General features: G+C 37.9%; 1 protein-coding gene and 1 long non-coding RNA gene across 2 annotated transcripts in view; one reads left to right on the forward strand and one right to left on the reverse strand.

Annotated features, from left to right (window-relative positions):
* Positions 1 to 27465, forward strand: part of ACAD11 (acyl-CoA dehydrogenase family member 11) — a 115360-nt gene that overhangs the window by 23853 nt on the left and 64042 nt on the right. Inside the window, exons 4-5 of the mRNA XM_004003336.6 lie at positions 5168 to 5329; positions 11048 to 11212. Coding sequence (XP_004003385.1) covers positions 5168 to 5329; positions 11048 to 11212 — 327 coding nt within the window. The remainder of the gene's footprint in view (positions 1 to 5167; positions 5330 to 11047; positions 11213 to 27465) is intronic.
* Positions 11639 to 15599, reverse strand: LOC121817389 (uncharacterized). Its single transcript, XR_006057274.2, has 2 exons — positions 15315 to 15599; positions 11639 to 11958 (listed from the first exon to the last, which is right to left on the reverse strand). It is a non-coding gene; the product is annotated as an uncharacterized LOC121817389 (long non-coding RNA).

Genomic DNA, 27465 nt, shown 5'->3' on the forward strand with positions numbered 1-27465 from the left:
TTCAGTATTTTCTTGGTTATTCAGAAGCACTTTGTTCAGCCTCCATATGTTGGAATTTTTAATAGTTTTTCTTCTGTAATTGAGATCTAATCTTAGTGCATTATGGTCAGAAAAGATACTTGGAATAATTTTGCTTTTTTTGAATTTATCAAGGTTAGATTTATAACACAGGATCTGATCTATCCTGGAAAAGGTTCCGTGAGCACTTGAGAAAAGGTGAAATTCATTGTTTGGGGGTGAAATGTCCTATAGATATCAATTAGGTCTAACTGGTGTATTGTATCATTTAAAGTTTACGTTTCTTTGTTAATTTTGTTTAGTTGATCTGTCCATAGGTGTGACTGGGGTATTAAAGTCTCCCACTATTATTGTGTTATTGTTAATTTGCCCTCTCATGCTTGTTAGCATTTGTCTTACATATTGTGGTGCTCCTATGTTGGGTGCATATATATTTATAATTCTTACATCTTCTTCTTGGATTGATCCTTTGATCATTATGTAGTGTCCTTCTTTGTCTGTTTTCACAGCCTTAGTTTTAAAGTCTATTTTATCTGATATGAGTATTGCTACTCCTGCTTTCTTTTGGTCTCTATTTGAGTGGAATATCTTTTCCAGCCCTTCACTTTCAGTCTGTATGTGTCCGTTGTTTTCAGGTGGGTCTCTTGTAGGCAGCATATATAGGGATCTTGTTTTTGTATCCATTCAGCCAATCTTTGTCTTTTGGTTGGGGCATTCAATCCATTTACGTTTAAGGTAATTATTGATAAGTATGGTCCCGTTGCCATTTACTTTATTGTTTTGGGTTTGGGTTTATACACTTTTTTTGTGTTTCCTGTCTAGAGAATATCCTTTAGTATTTGTTGGAGAGCTGGTTTGGTGGTGCTGAATTCTCTCAGCTTTTGCTTGTCTGGAAAGCTTTTTATTTCTCCTTCATATTTGAATGAGATCCTTGCTGGGTACAGTAATCTGGGCTATAGGTTATTTTCTTTCATCACGTTAAGTATGTCTTGCCATTCCCTCCTGGCCTGAAGGGTTTCTATTGAAAGATCAGCTGTTATCCTTATGGGAACCCCCTTGTGTGTTATTTGTTTTTCCCTTGCTGCTTTTAATATTTTTTCTTTGTGTTTGATCTTTGTTAATTTGATTAATATGTGTCTTGGGGTGTTTCGCCTTGGGTTTATCCTATTTGGGACTCTCTGGTTTTCTTGGACTTGGGTGATTATTTCCTTCCCATTTTAGGGAAGTTTTCAACTGTTATCTCCTCAAGTATTTTCTCATGGTCTTTCTTTTTGTCTTCTTCTTCTGGGACTCCTATAATTCGAATGTTGGAGTGTTTCATATTGTCCTGGAGGTCTCCGAGATTGTCCTCATTTCTTTTAATTCGTTTTTCTTTTTTTCCTCTCTGCTTCATTTATCTCTACCTTTCTATCTTCTATTTCACTAATCCTATCTTCTGTCTCCGTTATTCTACTATTTGTTGCCTCCAGAGTGTTTCTGATCTCATTTATTGCATTATCCATTATATATTGACTCTTTTTTATTTCTTCTAGGTCTTTGTTAAACCTTTCTTGCATCTTTTCAATCCTTGTCTCCAGGCTATTTATCTGTGATTCCATTTTGATTTCAAGATTTTGGATCATTTTCACTATCATTATTTGGAATTCTTTGTCTGGTAGATTCCTTATCTCTTCCTCTTTTGTTTGGTTTGGTGGGCATTTCTCCTGTTTCTTTACCTGCTGGGTATTCCTCTGTCTATTCATCCTGTTTATTTTGCTGCATTTGGGGTGGCCTTTCTGTATTCTGGCAGTTTGTGGAGTTCTCTTTACTGTGGAGTTTCCTCACTGTGGGTGGGTTTGTATCAGCGGCTTGTCAAGGTTTCTTGGTTAGGGAAGCTTGTGTCGGAGTTCTGGTGGGTGAGCTGGATTTCTTCTCTCTGGAGTGCAATGACATGTCCAGTAATGAGTTATGAGACGTCAGTGGTTTCGGAGTAACGTTGAGCTGCCTGTATATTTAAGCTCAGGGGTGTGTTCTGAGTTGCTGGAGAATTTGCATGGTATGTCTTGCTCTGGAATTTGTTGGCCTTTGGGTGATGCTTTGTTTCAGTGTAGGTATGGAGGCGTTTGATGAGCTCCTATCGATTAATGTTCCCTGGAGCCAGGAGTTCTCTGATGTTCTCAGGATTTGGACTTAAGCCTCCTGCTTCTAGTTTTCAGTTTTATTTTTACAGTTGTCTCAAGACTTCCCCTTCTATACCACACTGTTGATAAAACATCTAGGTTAAAGATGAAAAGTTTCTCCACATTGAGGGACACCCAGAGAGGTTCACTGAGTTACATGGAGAAGAGAAGAGGGAGGAGGTAGTTAGAGATGACTGGAATGAGATGAGCTGGGATCAAAAGAGGGGAGAGCAAGCTAGCCAGTAATCACTTCCTTATGGGCGCTCCACAGTCTGGACCGCTCAGAGGTGTTCACAGAGTTATACAGGGAAGAGGAGAGGGAGGAAGTAGACAGAGGATAAAAGAGGGAAATGAAAAGGAGAGAGACAGATCCAGCCAGTAACCAGTTCCCTAAGTGCTCTCCACCATCTGGAACACACAGAGATTCACAGAATTGGGTAGAGAAGAGAAGGGAGAGGGAAGAGACAGAGGCCACCTGGTGGAGAAAAAGGAGAGTCCAAAGGAGGAGAGAGCAGTAAGGCCAGTAATCTTGCTCTCAAGCATAAATATGTACTGAAGATTGGGTTTTTAAAGGTACAAAATTGATAACAAATACCAAAAAGCAAACAGTGAAAATCTAGAATAGAGATTGGATTTTCAAAAATACAGTATTAAAAAAGAGAAGAAGAAGAAAAAAAGTCACAAGAATTATTTTAAAAATTATAAAATTAAAAAATATGTATATATGAAGTTTGCTTTAAAAATTGGGTCTTTTGGGGGGGAGAAATTAATAGTAGGTTATAAAAATGAAAACTAAAGGAGAAATAGAGGATTTAAAAATTAAAAAGTGTTAGAAAAGAAGAGAAAAAGAAAAGAAAAAACAAACATCAAAAAAGAATGATCGTAAAAATGGTAAAGATGTATCTAGTACTTTCTCTGGTGGGATTGTGGGCAGTGTGGGATCAGTTCATTTTCAGATATTTCCTTGGTCCGGCTTATATTTCTCAAGATCTATAGGCCCCTTCCTATGTAGTGGGTACTAATGACAGGATTTTAATCTATTGCACCTGTCAATTCCAAGGCGGTTCCCTCTGTTTTAGCTTCTTCTATTTGCTGGTCTCTTCAGTGTCCGATTTTCGCCCTGACGCAAGGTGGGTGGTGGTGGACAGTTTTTTTTTTAGGCTGACTTGTTCAGTCGCAATGTGCGGAGGGAGGGATGCTGCAAACAAATAACACTAGTGAGTGCTCGCAGTGTCCCAGCCACACTGGGCCTGACGGTGCACACAGCTCAGGCTCTAGCTTGCTCCACTGGGAACCATCCGAGGCCAGCCCTGGTCTGCATGCACCTCCTAAGTCTAAGCAGCTCAGGCTCAGGCACTCAGGTAGTCCCCAGAGGCACAGACTGGTTGGGCCTGTGTTTTGTGCCCTTCAGGTCCGAGTAGCTCAGGTGTTTGGCGAGCACGGTCCCTGCGACTTATCACCTCTCCCGTCCCTGCTGCTCAGTTTTCTGGGTGTGCAGCTGGCGTACTTTCTCAGGTGGATGATGACTGTCCAGAACTCCAAGAAGTCTTAGTTAGCAAACAAGCCTATTTGCAGTTTCGTAGGTAATGTCTCTCTGGGGCTGCTATTGCCCCCTTCTGGCCCTTCCGACTCTGGCTGCCTGTCACCAGAGGGGGATGGTCTGCAGCTAGCTAATTCTGTTCCATCCTTTGTTCTGTGCGCGGTCCTGGCGGTGTCTTATGTTAGAGCTTTTCGCGTGGTAGCTATCCTATAGTCTGGTTTGCTAGCCCAAGTTAGCTCGTTCTGGTTACACTTGGGGCATTCGGGCCCGATCCTTGTGAAGCAATGCAGCCCGCGCCTCCCTGCCCAGCCCCTGCTTGCTAGTGGCAGATGCAGGTGTCTGCACTGCTTCTCCGCTGGGGGAGTTACCGTTGGGCTCGTAATCTGTGGGGTTTAATTATTTATTTATTTTTCCTCCCTGTAATGTTGCCCTCTGTGCTTTCAAGGCTCACCACAGAATCGGCAGTGAGTGTGTTTCCTGGTGTTTTTGAAACCTCTCTTTTTAAGACTCCCTTCCCAGGACTAATCTCCCTCCCTACCTTTTTTGTCTTTTATATTTTTTCCTACCTGTTTTCGAAGACAATGATCTGCTTTTCTGGGTGCCTGATGTCCTCTGCCAGCATTCAGAAGTTGTTTTGTGGAATTTACTCAGCGTTGAAATGTTCTTTTGATGAATTTGTGTGGGAGAAAGTGGTCTCCCCATCCTATTCCTCCGCCATCTTAGGACCACCTCCCACTTAGAGTTATTTTAAAATACTGGCTATATTCTCTGTCTTGTATTAAACTTTAATTTTAATTTGAGAACACAATTTGAGTGAGATAAACTAGGAACATATTTACTAATTATAGCATATTGGCCTATTCTTCCTCTAGGTGTCAGTAAAGAGACATGTAATGGCAATAACTAAACTGTCCAGATAGTAGAGGGAAAGAAACTACTCCAAATAAGAAACCAGTCTATTAATAACAGTATATCCAAATTGTTTTAAGATTTTTTATTTGGTAAAATGTTACTGGAGAGTAGTTTTTGTCCTTAAAGTTAATCTCGGTGTATCCTTGTATTTCGCCTGTGGCATATATGTGTTAGTTGCTCAGTTGTGTCCAACTCTTTGCAACTTCATGGATTGCAGCCCACCAGCCTCCTCTGTGCATGGGATTCTCCAGACAAGAATACTGGAGTGAATTACCATTTCCTTCTCCAAGGGATCTTCCTGACTCAGGAATCAAACCTGGTGGGTCTCCTGCATTGCAGGCAGATTCTTTACCATATGAGTCACCAGGGAAGTGCTGGCACATTCTACAGAGAATTGGTTTTGATTGCAAAACTGTACCTAATCTTTGTATGAAATAGAGTATGATGACACAGCAAATAATTGGTATGAAAATAAGCAAATAATTGGTATGAAAATATTTATTTTGTTTAAAATTATCTGTTGTAATTGCTTCCATAGGGCCGAATCTTTCGTGATTTGACAATTCCTGGAGTTAGCCCAGCAGAACGTTCAGCCATATACGTGGCCATGATACAAACCTTGGCTCAGTTACATTCCTTGAATATACAGTCATTGCAGCTGGAAGGATATGGTAGAGGTGTTGGGTATTGCAAAAGACAGGTAAGGCATCCACACAAAGAGTTTCTTTTCTCAAGTTCTTAGAAACAAAATATACATTTTTAATTAAAGTAAAAACCTATTATTTTATACTTTTCTGAAATCTGGCTATAACTTTGAACCTTCAGATAGACTTATTTTAAACATAAAATAATGTTATAATTTTTAGATCAGCAAAAGCTTCTATAACTGACAGCATATATAAATGCAAATTTAAAGCTATTTCTATCTTTTCACTTAATTTACCAATACATTTTCTATACAATTTTCCTTTTTTAAATTAGTTTAACAAATATTTGTTAAGCATATGTTTAATAAATATTTATTAAGCATATAAGTATGTTTAATACATGCTAAGTACTGTGTTAAATTTCAAGAAAATAGAAACCAATTATTCCCCTAAAGGAACTTAACATTTTTGAGACACCTCTACATGAAACTCATTTACATGAAACTTGAAAATGGTATAAAAGAATATGTAATCTGGTAGTGGGGTGGCCGTGAGGAAATACCCCTCGTCCAAGGTAAGGAGCAGTAGCTGCACTTTCTGGAGCAGCCGTGAAGAGATACCCCATGTCCAAGGTAAGAGAAACCCCAGTAAGACGGTAGGTGTTGCGAGAGGGCATCAGAAGGCAGATACACTGAAACGATAATCACAGAACACTAGCCAATCTGATCACACAGACCACAGCCTTGTCTAACTCAGTGAAACTATGCCATGCCTTGTGGGGCCACCCAAGACGGGAGGGTCATGGTGGAAGGTCTGACAGAATGTGGTCCACTGGAAAAGGGAATGGCAAACCACTTCAGTATTTTTGCCTTGAGAACCCCATGAACAGTATGAAAAGGCAAAATGATAGGATACTGAAAGGGGAGCTCCCCGGGTCAGTAGGTGCCCAATATGCTACTAGAGATCAGTGGAGAAATAACTCCAGAAAAAATGAAGGGATGGAGCCAAAGCAAAAACAATACTCAGTTGTGGATGTGACTGGTGATAGAAGCAAGGTCCAATGCTGTAAAGAGCAATATTGCATAGGAACCTGGAATGTCAGGTCCATGAATCAAGGCAAATTGGAAGTGGTCAAACAGGAGATGGCAAGAGTGAACGTCGACATTCTAGGAATCAGCGAACTAAAATGGACTAGAATGGGTGAATTTAACTCAGATGACCATTATATCTACTACTGCGGGCAGGAATCCCTTAGAAGAAATCAAGTAGCCATCATGGTCAACAAAAGGGTCTGAAATGCAGTACTTGGATGCAGTCTCAAAAACGACAGAATGATCTCTGTTCATTTCCAAGGCAAACCATTCAATATCATGGTATTCCAAGCCTATGCCCCAAACAGCAATGCTGAAGAAGCTGAAGTTGAACGGTTCTATGAAGACCTATGAAACCTTTTAGAACTAACACCCAAAAAAGATGTCCTTTTTATTATAGGGGACTGGAATGCAAAAGTAGGAAGTCAAGAAACACCTGGACTAACAGGCAAATTTGGCCATGGAGTACGGAATGAAGCAGGGCAAAGGCTAATAGAGTTTTATCAAGAGAACGCAGTAGTCATAACAAACACCCTCTTCCAACAACACAAGAGAAGACTCTACACATGGACATCACCAGATGGTCAACACCAAAATCAGATTGATTATATTCTTTGCAGCAAAGATGGAGAAGCTCTATACAGTCAGCAAAAACAAGACCAGGAGCTGACTGTGGCTCAGATCATGAACTCCTTATTGCCAAATTCAGACTTAAATTGAAGAAAGTGGGGAAAACCACTAGACCATTCAGGTATGACCTAAATCAAATCCCTTATGATTATACAGTGGAAGTGAGAAATAGATTTAAGGGTTTAGATCTGATAGATAGAGTGCCTGATGAACTATAGATGGAGGTTCGTGACATCGTACAAGAGACAATCACAATGGAAAAGAAATGCAAAAAAGCAAATTGGCTGTCTTAGGAGGCCTTACAAATAGCTGTGAAAAGAAGAGAGGTGAAAAGCAAAGAAGAAAAGGAAAGATATAACCATCTGAATGCAGAGTTCCAAAGAATAGCAAGGAGAGATAAGAAAGCCTTCTTCAGCGATCAATGCAAAGAAATAGAGGAAAAGAACAGAAAGGGAAAGACTAGAAATCTCTTCAAGAAAATTAGAGATACCAAGGGAATATTTCATGCAAAGATGGGCTCGATAAAGGACAGAAATGGTATGGACCTAACAGAAGCAGAAGATATTAACAAGAGGTGGCAAGACTACACAGAACTGTACAAAAAAGAGTGTCATGACCCAGATAATCATGATGGCGTGATCACTCACCTAGAGCCAGACATCCTGGATGTGAAGTCAAGTAGGCCTTAGAAAGCATCACTACGAACAAAGCTAGTGGAGGTGATGGAATTCCAGTTGAGCTATTTCAAATCCTGAAAGATGATGCTGTGACAGTGCTGCACTCAATATGCCAGCAAATTTGGAAAACTCAGCAGTGGTCACAGGACTGGAAAAGGTCAGTTTTCATTCCAATCCCAAAGAAAGGCAATGCCAAAGAATGCTCAAACTACCGCACAATTGCACTCATCTCACATGCTAGTAAAGTAATGCTCAAAACTCTCCAAGCCAGGCTTCAGCAATACATGAACCGTGAACTTCCAGATGTTCAAGCTGGTTTTAGAAAAGGCAGAGGAACCAGAGATCAAATTGCCAACATCTGCTGGATCAAGCAAGAGAGTTCCAGAAAAACATCAGTTTCTGCTTTATTGACTATGCCAAAGCCTTTGACTGTGTGGATCACAATAAACTGTGGAAAATTCTGAAAGAGTTGGGCATACCAGACCACCTGACCTGCCTCTTGAGAAACCTATATGCAGGTCAGGAAGCAACAATTAGAACTGAACATGGAACAACAGACTGGTTCCATATAAGAAAGGAGTATGTCAAGGCTTCATATTGTCACCCTGCTTATTGAACTTCTATGCAGAGTACATCATGAGAAATGCTGGGCTGGAAGAAGCACAAGGTGAAATCAAGATTGCCAGGAGAAATATCAATAACCTCAGATACGCAGATGACACCACCGTTATGGCAGAAAGTGAAGAGGAGCTACAAGGCCTCTTGATGAAAGTGAAAGATGAGAGTGAAAAAGTTGGCTTAAAGCTCAACATTCAGAAAACGAAGATCATGGCATCTGGTCCCATCACTTTATGGGAAATAGATGGGAAACAGTGGAAACAGTGTCAGACTTTATTTTGAGGGGCTCCAAAATCACTGCAGATGGTGATTTTAGCCATGAAATTAAAAGACGCTCACTCCTTTGGAGGAAAGTTATGCCCAACCTAAATAGTATATTGAAAAGCAGAGATATTACTTTGCCAACAAAGGTCCATCTATTCAAGTCTATGGTTTTTCCAGTGGTCATGTATGGATGTGAGAGTTGGACTGTGAAGAAAGCTGAGCACCAAAGAATTGATGCTTTTGAACTGTGGTGTTGGAGAAGACTCTTGAGAGTCCCTTGGACTGCAAGGAGATCCAACCAGTCCATTTTGAAGGAGATCAGCCCGGGGATTTCTATGGAAGGAATGAAGCTCCAGTACTTTGGCCACCTCATGAGAAGAGTTGACTCATTGGGAAAGACCCTGATGCTCAGAGCGATTGGGGGCCGGAGGAGAAGGGGAAAACAGAGGATGAGATGGCTGGATGGCATTACCGACTCAATGGACATGAGTTTGAGTGAACTCTGGGAGTTGGTGATGGACAGGGAGGCCTGTCGTGCTGCGATTTATGGGGTCACAAAGAGTTGGACATGACTGAGCAACTGAACTGAACTGAACTGTATCTGGTAGTAAATTGTTTGTTACCTATCATGAGAGCTGTTCTATTTGGAGGGTAGATACAGGTATGCCCTTGTTAAAGTTGAGGAATGCTTCGTATGATAGATATGTCTTGTACTGTATATTTAAGGAAGAATAAAATCTACAGTGATAGGGAAAAGATGATGAGAATTTCACATCAAAGGAATAGCAAGACCAGGTAAGTATGGGGCTGTTTCCCTTTGTACATATGTCTGTTTCAAGGGGAAGAAGGAAGAGAGGCAGGAACTAAGGTTGAAAGAATACTCACTACATACCAGGTCCCATGCTAGATGAGTTATAGACGCAATGTTTTTTAATCTTTGTAACAACCCTATTACATAGATTTTAATACCCTCATTTTACAGATGAGGCAACTGATGCTTGCAGGTATTAAGTAATGTACAAATAAGTGGCCTAAACATAATTTAAACCCAGCTCTCCCTGATTCCAAAGATGAAGGTCTTTACTGTACTAAATTGAACAGAGATACCTTAGAAAGTAGAGACAGAGATAAGTAGGTAAATATTATTTCAATTGGTGGAGGACTTTGAGAATAGGTTGACTTAATTGCATTCATTCTAAGAAAAATAGGAAAAAACTTTGCATTTTCATGTGTGTAATATATTTCAAAGATTCTTTAGAAGATTCTATGGGTAATTTAAAAAAAGGAGATTAAAATGAGAAATAAGTCTCCCTTATTTTTGTAATCTCCATATAACATTTTTCAGAGACTACTTGTTTCTTGTAACCCTTTCAGAAATTTTCTATTTTTTTTCATATGTAGGTATATGTGTTTGTTCTTTTTTTTTCCTTCTACAAAATAATTGCCACATAAAGGCTAGAACCTACATTTCTTGATTCCTATTGTTGTTCAGTTGCAAGTCGTGTCCGACTCTTTGTGACCCCATGGACTGCAGCACACTAGGCCTCCCTGTCCCTCACCATCACCTGAAGTTTGCCCAAGTTCATATCCATTGCATTGATGATGCCATCCAGCCATCTCATTCTCTGACACCCTCTTCTCCTTCTGCCCTCAATGTTTCCCAGCATCAGGGACTTTTCCAATGAGTCGGCTGTTCACACCAGATGACCAAAGTACTAGAGCTTCAGCTTCAGCATCAATCCTTCCAACAAGTATTCAGGGTTGATTTCTCTTAAGATTGACTGGTTTGATCTCCCTGCTGTCCAAAGGACTTTCGGGAGTGTTCTCCAGCACCACAGTTCGAAGCATCAATTCTTTGGCATTCTGCCTTTTTTACGGTCCAGCTCTCAAAACCACACATGACCACTGGGAAGAACCTAGCCTTGATTATACAGACCTTTGTTGGCAGAGTAATGTCTCTGCTTTTCAACACACCGTTTAGGTTTGTCATAGTTTTCCTGCCAAGAAGCAATCATATTGTGGTTTCATGGCTGCAGTCACCATCCACAGTCATTTTAGAGCCCAGGAAGAGCAAATCTGTCACTACTTCCACCTTTTCCCCTTACTTAGTTTTAAGCTGGCTCTTTCACTCTCCTCCTTCACCCTTATCAAGAGGCTCTTTAGTTCCTCATCTATTTCTGCCATTAGAATGGTATCATCTGCATATCTGAGGTTGTTGATGTTTCTTCCACCTCTTGATTCATAGGCCAGTTTTTTTTTTCCCCCTGATAAAAGTCTAGGTAAGTAGAATGGAACTAGATGGGAGAGAAACTTAAGTGTTGAAGTTTTTAGGCCTATGCGAGTGTTTCAGACTAAGTATCATAGGCATTATTCCTGAATATTAAAGACTGAACCTAAATTTGATATAATTGAATTTTGTTTTAATTTAAAAATTGCTGAATCTTATGTTCTACTTTCAGCTCTGTCATTTTAAAAATTTATTTATCTTTAGGTATCAACCTGGACAAAGCAATATCAAGCTGCAGCTCATCAGGACATCCCTGCCATGAACCAGCTATCTGATTGGCTAATGAAAAACTTGCCAGATAATGACAATGAAGAAAATTTGATTCATGGAGATTTCAGACTAGATAACATAGTTTTCCATCCTAAAGAGGTATTGGAACCCCTGTTTACAAAAATTGAGTATGTCTGACTTGTACTAAGTAGATGTTCCCCTAGAGTGCTGAAAAAGCCCAAACCATCCCCATTCTTCCTCTACATTCAAGACTGTCTTTACCACTCACAATTTTTGGAAATGAGCCTTGTAGATTTTCTGGCATAGGTATCTTCTTATCTTTAAGGCCAGGTCTCATACTGGCCTTTGCTGATAAAGTAGTAAAGTACTTTAAAATAATTTGGGAATTTACATACATGTTGCTATTTTCTTCAAAGATGTTTTTCAACTACTCAATATATTTAGCTTATACATATTCTTGCTCTTTCTTCTGGTTCATTTTCATTTTTTTCCCCTGTTGGAGAATTTTTGGTTTGATTATTATTAGCTCAGAGAGGACAGAATTCCAAAAGATTCTTTTGAGGCTTCAAAAGAACATGTATGAATTTAATGGAACCTTGCTCTGTATAAATGTACTGAGTGTAATTTTCATAAAGAGTACAAACAAATCAAAACTATAATCTTCCTCCACTGAGCATAGTGAAGCCTAGAATTGAAAGAGTGTGGTGGGACTAAAGAAAGTACTTCAGTTTACCTACATGCCTTTGGGCAAGACATTCGGCTCTTAGTATTCTAACACTGAGATTTTCTGGGTTCATTAGTTTTCTCAGAATGCTGAAATGTTGTAGGGCCAGAAGAGCTGCTCTAAATTCACGTGCTGAGCTTCTGGGTTTCATGTTCTTTTCCTGTAGGAAGAGGATGGAGGAAAATAGCATTATAAATTCTATTGTTGTCATAATTCAAAGTAGTACTATATCTATTGAAAGTTCAAGTATGAGCACATTTACCATTAAAACAAAAATTTTCATAGAAAAGTCAGTTTGGGTATTTAATTTATGTATATGTAATTATATGTATATGTGTGCATGTAACTTTTTGTTAATGGCATGGATGGATTCTGAATTCTAACTTTGTTAAATATAGAATAGGAAAATGAAAGACCACTAATTTATAACAGAAAAATTGTAAAAGCTTATGCTTTAAAACTGGATCTGGTCTATATTTTATCTATATCATTTGATTCATTAATATTTTTGGAGCCTATCTTTGAATAGGTCACTGTTCTTTATGTTTTCTGTAGTTTTAATACTTTTCTTTCATTACTTAATCAAGGAAGGAAAATTTCAGACCTAAATCTCCTTGTTATGTGTTTTCTACCAAGATGTTTAAATATGCTAAAATTAAATATTAAATATGCTGAAAATAATGACAGACTACAGTAAGTTCCAAATAGTTATTTCCCTTTTATATTTAATCTCATGTTAGAAAACCATTTCTTATAAAATTCAAGTTACCAAACAAGGATCATCTTTCTTAAGTTCTGTGAAGGCAATGCTAATTTGTAACGTATGTCTTTTCAGTTTTAAATTTATATGTCTTTTATGTTTTAGGGTTATATAATAGCTAGTAAAATGTCTTCTACTTTATACCCAAGAATCCCATAATTATTAGCGATATAAAATTTAATCAATTTCTGTCTCATATAAATATGGGTAGCTAATTTTTTATGGAAATAACACACAGTTGGCAAAGTACCAATCAACTAGCATTTATTTATTACCAACTATGTGCCCTGAAACATGTAATTAGAAGGCAAAACAGCTCTTAATGAGCTCAAAATACAGATGGAGAGAAAAGATAACTGTGGTAACAGCAGAGAACAATACATACTCAAGTGCTAAAGTATATCATACAATAAAACTAAGACTAGTCAAAGAGGGAAAAGATATCCACTATGGTCTGACTTTCAAAACTATGAAATATTACAAATTAATTTTAGTCAATAATTTACTATAATTATTCAATAAAATATTGAATAATAGTTTAAAATTTCATAAATAAGTGGGGAATTAGACTATTTTTCTTTTTCATGAAGGCACTTCACAAATTGAAATATCAGTCCCTGGATTATAACAAGTTTAGTATGTGTATGTTTGTGCTCAGCTATACATGTTCCTAAGAATATGATTGAAAGCTTTTTATTTTTCCTTTGAGGGTAAGGATTGTATCTTTAATTTTTTTCTTACTTTTGTTTCTAAAGCCTATATGGTAAATGCTGAGTAAATGGGGACCTTCTAGACTAAAACCTCCTATAAAGCAGTAAATGCATCTTACTCATTTATACAACAGTTACATGTTTCTGAATGAATCTATGCTAAAAGAACTGATTATAATTAATCACTAAGTAACTGTTTCCATCTCATCTATTTATGCTTAATTTTTGTTCTCCAGTAGTATGGCTCTCCCCACCTCTGTGCCTCCATTTTTGTTGTAGCTTTTAATTTTGAAAATCTTTAAAGATTCACAAGAAGTTATAAAAATAGTATAGAAGGAGCTGTGTATCCATCATCCACATTCCCCTAAGAGATCTCACACAACTATAGTAAATTATTATCAAAGCCAGGAAATTGATATTGTGTGCATTTTGAATTGGGGGGAAAAACAAAATCAGGGTTCCCAAGAAGCTAAAGTGAGGTAATTGATATGGAGCTGATGCTGACTTTATTTTAATTCTTTTCTTCTTTACCCCTCTGTTTTTATATTCTAGTTTTCTAAGATATCCTATCAAGTTCTATTATTTAGAAAAAATTAGAACAAAGTAAAATCTTTACTCTTTGGTAAATATGTACTAAAACCTAAACAGTGGTATAGGGAATGGGATTATAGGAGGCTTATGAACTTACATTCCTGTGATGTTGAAGGTTTGATGTTTTATTTTTTTTCCCCAAGCAATAGCTTATTTTTGTTTTGTCATCAGAAAACTCAGTAATTAAGGAATAAAAACAAAAACAATCTTGAATGATAAACCATCCAGGAATGCGTGTATTAGCCAATAGAAAATTACTAAAGGGAATTAAAAAAACCTGAACCATGTTACTCAGTTTCACAATCCCTAGTTAATTTGTAGTTACTGATATATAAAGTATTTGAAGCATATTTGAGCAAGTGTTTCAGTAACAACATGCTCAATGAAATGTTTAAACGAACTCCAGTTTTCCTGGAAAAGATTATTAACTTTCCAAATATAAATCAGCCATCTGGCAGAGAAATGTTTAAGATTTTGGAGTTTAGTATACATATTGCCATTTCAGCTTGAAAGATAAATAGGTTTAACTAGGAACAGATAAACCCATAGATATTTCATCTGCCTTCAGTAATTAGTAGTCAGATGTATTTTAGATAAATATAAGTACACTGGTTCTTCTGAAGTCATCTGCCTTGCAGCATTTTATATGTTGTCTTATGAAAAAAAAAGATTTGATATGCAAAGCACAATGTATTTTTAATGTTTTTTTTTTCTTCTTAATTCCCCCATTATTTCTAAGATGCCAGTGTAGTTGGGGAAAAGTTTAGTTATAAAATTTAATTTTATTGCTACAAAATATATGGGGATGTGTTTTTCCCAATCTTTTTACTTTACAAATAGTTTTAGATACCCTTAATATGCTCTTTGGTCATAAAACCAAGTTTTGAACACAGGCCTACTGACTTCATTCTACACTGTCCTGCTTCTCATCTCCTCTGGAACTGGTCAGTTTTGGTAATCTAGAAACTTAGACCCTTGTCTTTGACCACGTCCTCACTACCTTCTGGGCTTCCCTGATGGCTCAGATGATAAAGAATCTGCCTGCTCTGTGGGCGACCTGGGTTCTATCCCCAGGTCAGGAAGATCCTCTGGAGAAGGGAATGGCAACCCACTCCAATATTTTTGCCTAGAGAATTCCATGGACAGAGGAGCCTGGCAGGCTACAGTCTATGGGATCACAAAGAGTCGGACACGGCTGAGTGACTAACACTTTCACTTTTCTTTTCACTACCTTCCACTTCTCTTATTTATATCTCACCTGAGATGCTACAAATTTGACTGCTCTTACTTTAGAATTCATGAACCCCTTATGACTTCATCTGACTTCTCACCCTGCCTGGCCTATTTGGGCATGATCAGTCATTTAAAAAACTACCTTCTTTATTATCAATGAAAAATAATTTTTTGACAATGAATGTGTGTGAAAATAATGTAAGAGTTACAAAGTTTCCTGACCTTAGCTTACTTGTTATTCCAGAATCTTCTCGACTCTTGACTTTATGTATAATCTCCAACCCTGATCTTGATTCATCATATTTTTGCTGCAGAATAAAGTCATAAAGTCAGATTAATAGGGTTTGGGACATATTTTTGCTACATAATTTCATCTAGGCTCTAACTTCTCTCTATAAAATCTGTGAAAAAATTTTAATCCCTTTTTCAAATCTTTTCTGTTCTTCTCAAACTGTCAAGTTGCTTTTTACATCTAGACTCTTATTCTCAGCATTTAGACTTGATTCATTTTTGTCTTTTTAGTCACTTTTCAGCATAAGCTGCTTTATAGGGACATTCCCTGGAAGTTTCCTTGATATTGCTGAAGATATTTCAGTCCTCTCCTTCATGCAGACTGCTGGGTGACATTTTTCCTAAGCCACTACCAAGAAAAGTTGTTACTTTCTAAAAATTAAAGTATAGTTGATGTACAGTATTATATATTGACTTCCCTGGTGGCTCAGACGGTAAAGCGTCTGTAGACAATACAGGATACCTGGGTTTGATCCCTGGGTAGGGAAGTTCCCTGGAGAAGGAAAAGGCAGCCTACTCCAGTACTCTTGACTAGAAAATCCCATGGACGGGGGACAGTATTATGTATTACAGATGTATAGTATAGTGATTCATGATATTTAAATGTTATATTCAATTTATAGTTATTATAAAATATTGGCTATATTCCCTGTATTCCCTGTACAATATAGCTTATTTTATACATAATAGTTTGTACCTCTTTATTCCCTACCACTGTATTGCCCCTCCCCTTTCCCTCTTCCCATGGGTAACCAGTAGTTTCTTCTCTGAATCTATGAATCTGTTTCTTTTTTGTTATATTCATTAGTTTGTTTTATTTTTTAGATTCCACATATAAGTGATATCAAGCAGCCTTTGTCTTTATCTGTCTGACTTCTTTTACTAAGCATAATACACTCCAAGTCCATGTATGTTGTTGCAAATGGCAAACTTTCCTTCTGTTTAATGACTGAGTAGCATTCCATTGTGTATGTATAACACGTCCTCTATATGCATTCATCTGTTGGCGGACACTTAGGTTGCTTCCATATCTTGACCATTATAACTATAAATAGTGCTGATGTGAACACTGGATTCACGTATCTTTCCAAATCTGTTTTTGTTTTGTTTCAGATATGTACTCAGGAGTGGAATTGCTGAGTCATATAATAGTACTAGGGCTTCCCTGGTAGCTCAGTTGGTAAGGAATCAGCCTGCCATGTAGGAGACCCTGGTTTGATCCCTGGATTGGAAAGATCCCCTGGACGAGGGCATGGCAACCCACTCCAGTATTCTTGCCTGGAGAATCTCCATGGACAGAGGAGCCTGGCAGACTACAGTCCATAGAGTCACAGAGTCAGACACAACTGAGCAACTAAGCCCAGTACAGCACACATGATAGTACTATGTTCAGTTTTTTGAGAAACCTCCATACTGTTTTCAATAATATTGGGCTACAGGAATTTATATTCCCACCATTATATGAGGAGTTCAGTTTCTCTACATTCTCACCGGCATTTGCCGTTTGTGTTCTCTTTTCTGATAGCCATTGTGACAGATGTGAAGTGATACCTCATTATGGTTTTGATTTGCATTTTCCTCATGATTAGCGATGTTGAACATTGCATGCCTACTGGCCATCTGCATGTCCTCTTTAGAAAAAGATATATTCAGGTTTTGTGCCCAATTTAAATCATATTTTTAAAAAAGATTTAAATACTTATCTTTGGCTGTTCTGGGTCTTAGTTGCAGCACGTGGGATCTTCAGTCCTTGCAGCATGCAAATTCTTTGTTGTGCCATGTGAGATCTAAATCCTCGACAAGGACTTTAACCTAGGCCCCCACCTCCAGGGAAGTCCCTAATCAGCTTTTTTTAAAAATATTGAGTTGTATGGGCTGTTTCCATATTTTGGATATTACCCCCTTATTGGTCATATTATGTGCAAATATTTTCTCCCATTTAACAGGGTGTCTTCTTATTTTGTTGATAGCTTCCTTTGCTGTGCAAAAGCTTTTAAGTTTAATTAGGTACCATTTGTTTGTTTTTGCTTTTATTTTCTTTGTCTTAGGAGACAGATCTAAAAAAATATTGCTACCGTTTATATCACAGAGTGTTCTATGTATTTTCCTCTAGAAGTTTTGTTTCCAGGCTTATACTTAGGTCTTTAATACATTCTGAATTTATTTTTGTTTTTGTATGAGAAAATATTCTTATTTCATTATTTTACATGTAGCTGTTCAGTTTTCTCAGCACCAGTTGTTAAAGAGACTGTTTTTTCTCCATTGTATATTCTTGCCTCCTTTCTCATAGATTGATTGAGTATGGATTTATGTCTGCATTATCAATTCTGTTCCATTGATTTATGTGTGTATTTTTTGTATCAATGCCATACTGTTTTGATGATATGATACTATAGCTTTGTAGTATTGTCTGAAGACAGGAAGCATGAGTCCTCTACTTCTGTTCTTTTTCTCAAGATTGTTTTGGCTATTCCAGATCTTTCATGTTTCCATAAAAATTTTATTTTATTTTGGCCACACTGCACAGCTTGTGGTATCTTAGTTCCCTGACCAGGGATTGAATTCAGGCCTTCAGTGGTGAAAGCATGGAGTCCTAACCCCTGGACCACCAGGGAATTCCCTCCATACAAATTTTAACATTATTTGTTCTATTACTGTGAAAAATACCATTGGTATTTTGATAAGTATTGCACTGAATCTGTACCTTGCCTAGAGTGAAAGTGATAGTCACTCAGTCATGTCTGACTCTTTGTGACCCCATGGACTATCTATTCTGCAGGCCAAACTATACAGTCCATGGAATTCTGCAGGCCAGAATACTGGAGTGGGTAGCCTTTCCCTTCTTCAGGGGATCTTCTCAACCCAGGGATCATACCCAGATCTCCCACATTGCAGGTGGTTTCTTTACCAGCTGAGCCACAAGGGAAGCCCAAGAATACTGGAGTGGGTAGCCTATCCCTTCTCCAGCAGATCTTCCCAACCCAGGAATCAAACCAGGGTCTCCTGCATTGCAAGCAGATTCTTTAACAACTGAGCTATGAGGGAAACCCTCATAGTTAAATGAGTTAAAGTGGTCATTTTAACAATATTAATTATTCTAGTCCAAGAACATGGTACATCTTTTCATCTGTTTGTGTTACCTTCATTTTTTTCATCAGTTGCTTATAGTTTTCCAACTGCAGGTCTTTTACCTCCTTAGATAGGTTTATTCCTAGGTATTTTGTTCTTTTTGATACAATAATAAATGGGATTATTTCCTTCTTTTTTAAGTACATTGTTTTTAATTTTATTTATTTATTATTGGCTATGCTGGGTCTTCTTTACTGCAGTCACTTATTTCTAGTTGCAGGGAGCAGAGGCTGCTTTCTAGTTGCAGGGCGTGGGCTTCTCATTGCAGTGGCTTCTCTTGTTGCAGAGCATAGCTCTAGGGCATGCGAGTTTCAGTAGCTGTGGCATGTGGGCTCAGTATTTGCAGCTCTCAAGCTCTAGAGCACAGGCTCAATAGTTGTGGCACATAGGCTCAGCTGCTCTGCGGCATGTCGGATCCTGCTTGGTCAGGGATTAAACTCATGTCTCCTGCATTGGCAGGCAGATTGTTTACCACTGAGCCACCAGGGATTTCTTTTTCTGATAGGTCATTGTTAGTTATAGAAAAACAACAAATTTCTGTGTATTAATTTTATGTCTGCAGCTTTACCAAGCTTTACCAAATTCACTGGTGAGGTCTAGTAGTTTTCTGGTGGCATCTTTAGGATTTTATATGTATAGCGTTTGTCATCTGCAAAGAGTGACAGTCTTCTTCCTTTTAAATTTAAATTCCTTTTGTTTATTTTGTCTGGATTCTATGACTAGGACTTCCAATACTATATTAAATAAAAATAATAAGAGTTGGCATCCCTGTGTTGTTCCTAATCATTGAGGGAATGCTTTCAGCTTTTCACTGCTTTAGTATGATGTTAACTGTGGGTTGTCATTAATGACTGTCATTATGTGAAGGTATGTTCCCTCTGTGCCAACTTACTTCAGAAAAATGTCATAAATGAATGTTGTTGTTGTTCAATCACTAAGTCATGTCCGATTCTTTGCAACCCCATGGACTACAGTATGCCAGGTTTCCCTGTCCTTCACTATCTCCCAGAATTTTCTCAGACTCATGTCCTTTGATTAGGTGATGCTATCCAGCCATCTCATTGCCTGTCACCCCCTTTTCCTCGTGCCCTCAGACTTTCCCAGCATCAGAGTCTTTTCCAATGAATTGGCTCTTTGCATCAGATAGCCAAAGTTTTGGAGCTTCAGCTTCCTCATCAGCCCTTCCAATGAATATTTCAGGGTTGATTTTCCTTAGGACTGACTGGCTTGATATCCTTGCTATCCAAAAGACTCTCAAGAGTATTCTCCAGCGCCACAGTTTGAAAGTATCAATTCTTTGGCACTCAGCCCTCTTTTCGGTCCAACTTTCACATTTATACATAACTATTGGAAAAACCATAGCTTTGATTATATGGACCTTTGTCAGCAATGTGAAGTCTACTTTTTAATACACTGTCTAGATTTGTCATTACTTTTCTTCTTTTAGTTTAGTGGCTGCAGTCACCGTCAACAGTGATTTTTGAGCCCAAGAAAAAAAAGTCTGCCACCATTTCCACTTTTTCCCTGTCTATTAGCCATGAAGTGATGGGACTAGATGCCATGATCTTAGTTTTTTGAATGTTGAATTTTTAAGCCAGTTTTTTCGCTGTCTTCCTTTACCTTCATCAAGAGGCTCTTTAATTCCACTTCCCTTTCTGCCATTAGCATAGTATCATCTATATTTCTGAAAATGTTAATATTTCTTCTGGCAATCTTGATTCTAGCCTGTGACTCTAGCCCAGTATTTTGTATGATGTATTCTGCAGAGAAGTTAAATAAGCATGGTGACAATATACAGCCTTGACACACTTCTTTCCCAATATGGAAACAGTCTGTTGTTCCATTAAGGTTCTAACTGATGCTTCTTGACCTGCATACAGGTTTCTCAGGAGAAAGATAAGGTGGTCTGGTATTCCCATCTCTTTAAGAATTTCCCACAGTTTGTTGTGATCCACACAGATAAAGGCTTTAGCGTAGTCAATGAAACAGAATTAGATGCTTTTCTGGAATCCCCTTGCTTTCTCTGTTTCCAGCAAATGTTGGCAATTTGATCTGTGGTTCCTCTGCCTTTTCTAAATCCAGCTTGTACATCTGGAAGTTCTTGGTTCACATACCATTTAAGCCTAGCTTGAAGGATTTTGAGCTTTGCCTTGCTATCATGTGAAATGAGAGCAATTGTATGGTAGTCTGAACATTGTTTGGCACTGCCCTTCTTTGAAATTGGAATGAAAACTGACCTTTTTCCATCTTGTGGCCACTACTGAGTTTTCCAAATTTGCTGACATATTGAGTGCAGCACTTTAACAGCATCATCTTTTAGGGTTTGAAAAAGCTCATCTGGAATTCCATCACCTCCACTAGCATGTAGTAATGCTTCCTAAGGCCCACTCGACTTCACATTCCAGTATGTCTGGCTCTAGGTAAGTAACTATACCATCATGTTTATTGAGGTCATTAAGACCTTTCTATACAGTTCTTCTGTGTATTCTTGTCCCGCTGCCCTTTTTAAATAATTTTAAATTTATTTATATTCTGCTTGAAGGATACTTGCTTTACAGAATTGTGCTGGTTTATGCCAAACATTCGGAGAAGGCAATGGCACCCCACTCCAGTACCTGGAAAATCCTATGGACAGAGGAGCCTGGTAGGCTGCAGTCCATGGGGTCGCTAAGAGTCGGACACAACTGAGCAGCTTCACTTTCACCTTTCACTTTCATGCACTGGAGAAGGAAATGGCAACCCACTCCAGTGTTCTTGCCTGGAGAATCCCAGGGACGGGGGAGCCTGGGGTGGGCTGCTGTCTATGGGGTCACACAGAGTCGGACACAACTAAAGCAGCTTAGCAGCAGCAGCAGCAGCAGAGTCATACAGCAAATTCCCATTGGCTATGTGTTTTACATATGGTAATGTAACTTTCCATGTTACTGTCTCCATATATCCCACCCTCTCCTTCTTCCTGCCACCCCCATGTCCAAAAGTCTGGTTTTTGTGTCTGTGTCTTGATTGCTGCTGCTGCTGCTGCTGCTAAGTCGCTTCAGTCATGTCCAACTTTGCGACCCCATAGACGGCAGCCCGCCAGGCTCCCCCATCCATGGGATTTTCCAGATGGCCATTCTGACTGGTCTGAGGTGATATCTCTTTGTAATTTTGATTTGCATTTCCTAATAATGAGTGATGTTGAGCATCTTTTCTTGTGTTTGTTAGTCATCTGTATGTCTTCTTTGGATAAATGTCTTTTTCCCACTTTTTTATTGGGTTGTTTGTTTTTCTGGTATTGAGTTGTATGAGCTTCTTATATATTTTGGATATTACTCCTTTTTCAGTTTTTTCATCTGCTATTATTTTCACTCATTCTGAGGGTTGTCTTTTCACTTTGTTTATAGTTTCCTTTGCTGTGCAAAAGCATTTAATTAGGTCCCATAATCATATGGGATTTTTGAGCATAAAGATAAAAATATGTTTTTTTTAAATTTCCATTATGTTATTTTATTTCCATATATTTATTTTTATTTCCATTATTATAGGAGGTGGGTCAGGGAGAATCTTGTTGTGATTTTTGTCATAGAGTATTTTGTCTATGTTTTCCTCTAAGAGTTTTATAGTTTCTACTCTTCATTTAGATCTTTCATCCATTTTGAGTTTATATTTGTATATGGTGTTAGGAAGTGTTCTAATTTTATTCTTTTACATGTAGCTGTCCAGTTTTCCCAGTACCATTTATTAAAGAGGCTATCTTTGCCCCATTGTATATTCTTGCCTCCTTTGTCAAAAATAAGGTACCCATGGGTTTATCTCTGGGCTTTCTATTTTGTTCCATTGGTCTATATTTCTGTTTTTGTGCCAGTACCATACTGTCTTTATGACTGTAGCTTTGTAGTATAGTCTGAAGTCAGGAAGGTTGATCCTCTAGCTCCATTCTTCTTTCTCAAGATTGATTTGTCTATTTGGGGTCTTTTGTATTTCTGTATGAATTGTGAATTTTTTTGTTCTAGTTCTGTGAAAAAATGCCATTGGCAATTTGATAGGGATCACATTGAATCTGTAGATTGTGTTTGGTAGTATAGTCATTTTCACAATATTGATTCTTCCTACCCAGGAACATGGAATATCTCTCTATCTGTTTTATGTTCTCTTTGATTTCTTTCATCAGTGTCTTATAATTTTCTGTATACAGTTCTTTTGTTTCCTTAGGTAGGTTTATTCCTAGATATTTTATTCTTTTTGTTGCAATGGTGAATGGAGTTGATTCATTAATTTCTCTTTCTGAGTTTTTCATTGTTAGTTTATAAAATACAAGTAATTTCTGTGCATTGATTTTTGTATCCTATGACTTTGCTAAATTCACTGATTAACTTTAGTAACTTTCTGAAAGTATCTTTAGGGTTTTCCATGAATAGTAGCATGTCATCTGCAAACAGGGAGAGTTTTACTTCTTCTTTTCTGGTCTGGATTCCTTTTATTTCTTTTTCTTCTTTGCTTGCTATAGCTAGGATTTCCAAAATATGTTGACTAATAGTGGTGAGAGTTGGTACCCTTATCTCATTCCTGATCTTATAGGGAATGCTTTCAGTTTTTCACCATTGAAAAACTGATGTTTGCTGTGGGCTTATCATATACAGCCTTTACTATGTTGAGGTAGGTTCCTTCTATGCCCCTTTTTTGAAGAGTTTTTCATCATAAATGGGTAGTGAATTTTGTCAAAGGTTTGTTCTACATCTATTGAGATTATCATATGGTTTTTATCTTTCAATTGGTTTATTTGGTGTATCACATGGATTGGTTTGCGAGTATTGAAGAATCCTTGTATCCCTGGGATAAACCCAACTTGATCATGGTGTATGATTGGCCACCTCTTCTTAATCTTTTCTCTTTCTGTTAGGTTCTTGCTGTTTCTGTCCTTTATTGTGCCCATCTTTGCATGAAATGTTCCCTTGGTATCCAATTTTTTTTAAAAGACCTCCTCTAGTCTTTCCCATTCTATTCTTTTCTTCTATTTCTTTGTATTATTCACTTAAGAAGGCTTTCTTATCTCTCCTTGCTTTCTCTGGAACTCTGCATTCAGTTGGGTATATCTTTCTCTTTCTCCTTAGCCTTTCACTTCTCTTCTCTTCTCAGCTGTTTGTAAGTCCTCCTCAGACAACTATTTTGCATTTTTGCATTTCTTTTTCTTAGGGACAGTTTTGGTCACTGCCTCCTGTACAGTTTATTATCTATCAGATCTATATCTTGAATCTTTGCATCACTTCCGTTCTAAAATCATAAGGGATTTGATTTAAGTCATACCTGAATGGCCTAGTGGTTTTCCTTACTTTCTTGAATAAAAGTTTGAATTTTGCAGCAAGGAGTTCATGATCTGAGCCACAATCAGCTCCAGGTCTTGTTTTTTGCTGACTGTATAGGGCTTCTCCATCTTCAGCTGAAAAAAATATAATCAATCTGATTTTTATATTGAGCATCTGGTAATGTCCATGTGTAGAGTCATCTCTTGTGTTGTTGGAAGAGGTTCTTAGCCATATTCTGTTTGCCTTTACCTTGCTTAATTTTGTACTCCTAGGTCAAACTTGCCTGTTCCTCCAGGTGTCTCTTGACTTCCTATGTTTGCATTCCAGTCCCCTATAATGAAAACGACATCTTGTTTTGATGTTAGTTCTAGAAGGTCTTGGAGGTCCTCATGGAACCATTCAAGTTCAGCTTCTTTGACATTATTGGTTGGGACATAGACTTTGATTACAGTGATGTTGAATGGTTTCCCTTGGAACAAACCAAGATCATTTTGTCATTTTTGAGACTGCACCCATGTACTGTATTTTGGACTCTCTTGTTGATTGTAAGGGCTGCTCCATTCTTTCCAAGGGATTCTTACCCACAGTAGTAGATATAATGGGTATATGAATTAAATGGATTTTGAATTTTTCAAAAGCCTTTTTTTACATGTATTGGGTTGTTCATGTTTTTAATCTTCAATTTGTTAATGTGGTGTATCACATTGGTTTTCAGATATTACAAAATCTTTGCATACCTAGGTTAAATCCCACTTGATCATGGTGCATGATCCTTTTATCGTATTGTTATATTTAGTCTGCAGTTATTTGATTTACTAGTATTTGGTTGAGGATTTTTGCATCTATGTTTATCAGTGATAATGGCCTATAATTTTCTTTTTTGCAGTATCTTTGTCTGGTTTTGGTATCAAGGTGATTCTGGCTGCAAAGGACAAGTTCAGAAATGTTCTTTCCTCTGCAGTTTTTTGGAATAATTTAAAATGGATAAGCATTAACTCTTCTGTAAACTTTGGTAGACTTCATTCATGAAGCCAACTGGTCCTAGATTTTGTTTCTTAGGAGTTTTAAAATTACTGATTTAGTTTGCTTACTGGTAATTGATCTGTTCATATTTTCTATTTCTTCCTGGTTCAGTCCTGGGAGATTGTACCTTTTTAAAAATTTGTCCATTTCTTTGAGGTGGTTCATTTTATTGGTGTATAGTTTAATAGTGGTCTCTCATGAATCTTTATATTTCTGTGATGTCAGTTTTAACTTCTTCTGTTTCAATTCTGATTTTATGGATTTGGTTTTCTCCTTTGTTTTTTAATATATCTGGCTAAAGATTTATCAATTTTGCTTATCTTTTCAGAGAGTGAGCTTTTAGTTTCATTATTCTTTTCTATTGATTTTTTAGTCTCTAATTTATTTCTTCTCTGATCTTTATGATTTCTTTTCTCCTGTTTATTCTTCTTTTTCTAGTTCCTTTTAGTGTAAAGTTAGGTTGTTTGAGATTTTCTTTTCTGATTTAGCTTTTATAAGTGTAAATTTCCCTCTTAGAACAGGTTTTGGTAAATCTTATAAATTTCAAATCATGTTTTCATTTTGTCTTTAGGTATGTTTCTATTTCCTGTTTGACTTCCTCAGTGATGCATTATTTAGTACTTTATTGTTCAGCCTCTATGTGTTTGTGTTTTTTGCAGTTTTTCTTTTTTTGTAGTTGAGTTTTAGTCTCACAACATTGTGGTCAGAAAAGATGCTTCACATGATTTCAGTTTTCTTAAATTTACTGAGGATTGTTTTGTGGCCAGCATATGATCTCTCCTGGAGAATGTTCCATGTGCACTTGTAAAGAAAGTGTATTCTGCTGCACAATATTCAGATGAATAGTCTATGTATATATCAATTAAGTCCATCTTTTCTAATGTGTCATTTTAGGCTTATTGATTTTCTGTCTGGATGATCTGTTCATTATGTAAGTAGGATGCTAATGTCCCCCACTAATATTGTGTTACTGTTGATATCCCCCTTTATGTCTGTTAATATTTGCTTTATGCATTTAAATGTTCCTATGTTGGGTGCATATGTTGTTACATATATGTACAATTATATTTTCTTCTTGGATTGTTCCCTTGACCATTATGTACTGTCCTTCTTTGTTTCTTGTAACAGTCTTTATTTTAAAGTCTATTTTGTCTGATATAACTTTTGCTACCTCACCTTTTTTTTTTTTTCCACCCCCTCACTTTCAGTCTGTGTATATCTTTAGATCTGAAGTGAGTCTCTTGTAGGCAGCATCTATTTGGGTCTTGTTTTTATATCCATTCAGCTACTCTGTGTGTTTTGATTGGAGCATTCAGTACATTTACATTTAAGGGAATTATTGATATGTATGTTATTATTGCCATTTTGTTAATTATTTTGGAGTTGTTTGTGGGCCTTTATATTTCCCTTTCTTCTTCTTTTGTTCTCTTGTGATGTGATGACTATCTTTAGAGTTATATTTGGATTCCTTTTTCTTTTTGTGTGTATATATGTTATAGATTTTTTGGTTTGTGGTTACCATGAGGTAAATAGGTGTATGAGTATGTGTATTATTTTAAGTTGCTGATACCACAATGTCAAATGCATTTTAACCACCCTGCATTTGTACTCTCCTCCTCTCACGATACTGTTATTTATATCATATTTTACATCTAAATGGTTTCTGTATTCTTTACGTGTTTATTGTTGATATCAGTGGCTTTACTACTTTTGTCTTTTAACCTTCCTGATAGCTTTGTGCATGGATGGTCCTGGGGTTTTTTCCAGACTCCTGGAAGGCAGAGCAAGTCTTGGAGTCTAGTTACAGGATCCAGGGATTCTAGGGCTGGTGTCAGATTACTGCCAGTGGTAGGTGGGTTTCTGACACAGAGGCTGGGGTATCCAGAAGCTTGAATTGGCCTGCTAGTGGGCAGAACCAGGGCTGTTTGTCTCAGGGAAGGGTATGGCCTTTTGGTCAATGATCTGGGTCTGCAGGCTGCAGGATTGTGATTTTTTTTGCATCTGGTGTCTGCCTATGGTGGGTGGAGGAAGTTCCTGGGCCCTCTGTTGGTAAGGGCTGTGTCCAGAGGCAGCTTCAGGCTCATGGGGTCTTCAGGCAGCCTGTCTTCTGATGGATGGCCCAGTTAGTTGCATGGCCTAAGGTGTCCCAGGACTGGTGACTATAGTTTGTTGGGGCATGGCTGGGTCCTAGGGCTAACTAGAGGGAGGATTCCGCAATGACACCTGCCAACACCAATGTCCACGTGGTAGAAAGAGCTCCCTAGAATGGTTGCCACTAGTGTCTTTGTCCCCAGGGTGAGCTGCAGTTGCCTCCTACCTCTCTGAGAGACTCTCTGAAACCAACAGTTAGATCTGACCCAGGTCCCTATGAAACTATGACTTTTTTTTTGAGATCCTGGAAGGTGTGAGATTTTGTGTGCACCCTTTACAAGTGAAGTCTATATTTTCCCCAGTCCTCTGGTACCTTCCAAAAGTAAGCTCCACTGACCTTCAAAGCCAAATAAATGCTCTGAGGGTTCATTTTCCTGGTACAGGACCCCTAGAATGGGGAGCCTCACATGGGTTCAGACCTCATACTCTTGTGGGAGAGCCTCTGTTGTGGAATTATTGTACAGTTTGTGGATATCTACCGAGGGGTATGGGACTTG

This window comes from Ovis aries, chromosome 1 (assembly GCF_016772045.2).
Source record: "Ovis aries strain OAR_USU_Benz2616 breed Rambouillet chromosome 1, ARS-UI_Ramb_v3.0, whole genome shotgun sequence".
In the NCBI taxonomy this organism is placed as follows: Eukaryota; Metazoa; Chordata; class Mammalia; order Artiodactyla; family Bovidae; genus Ovis; species Ovis aries.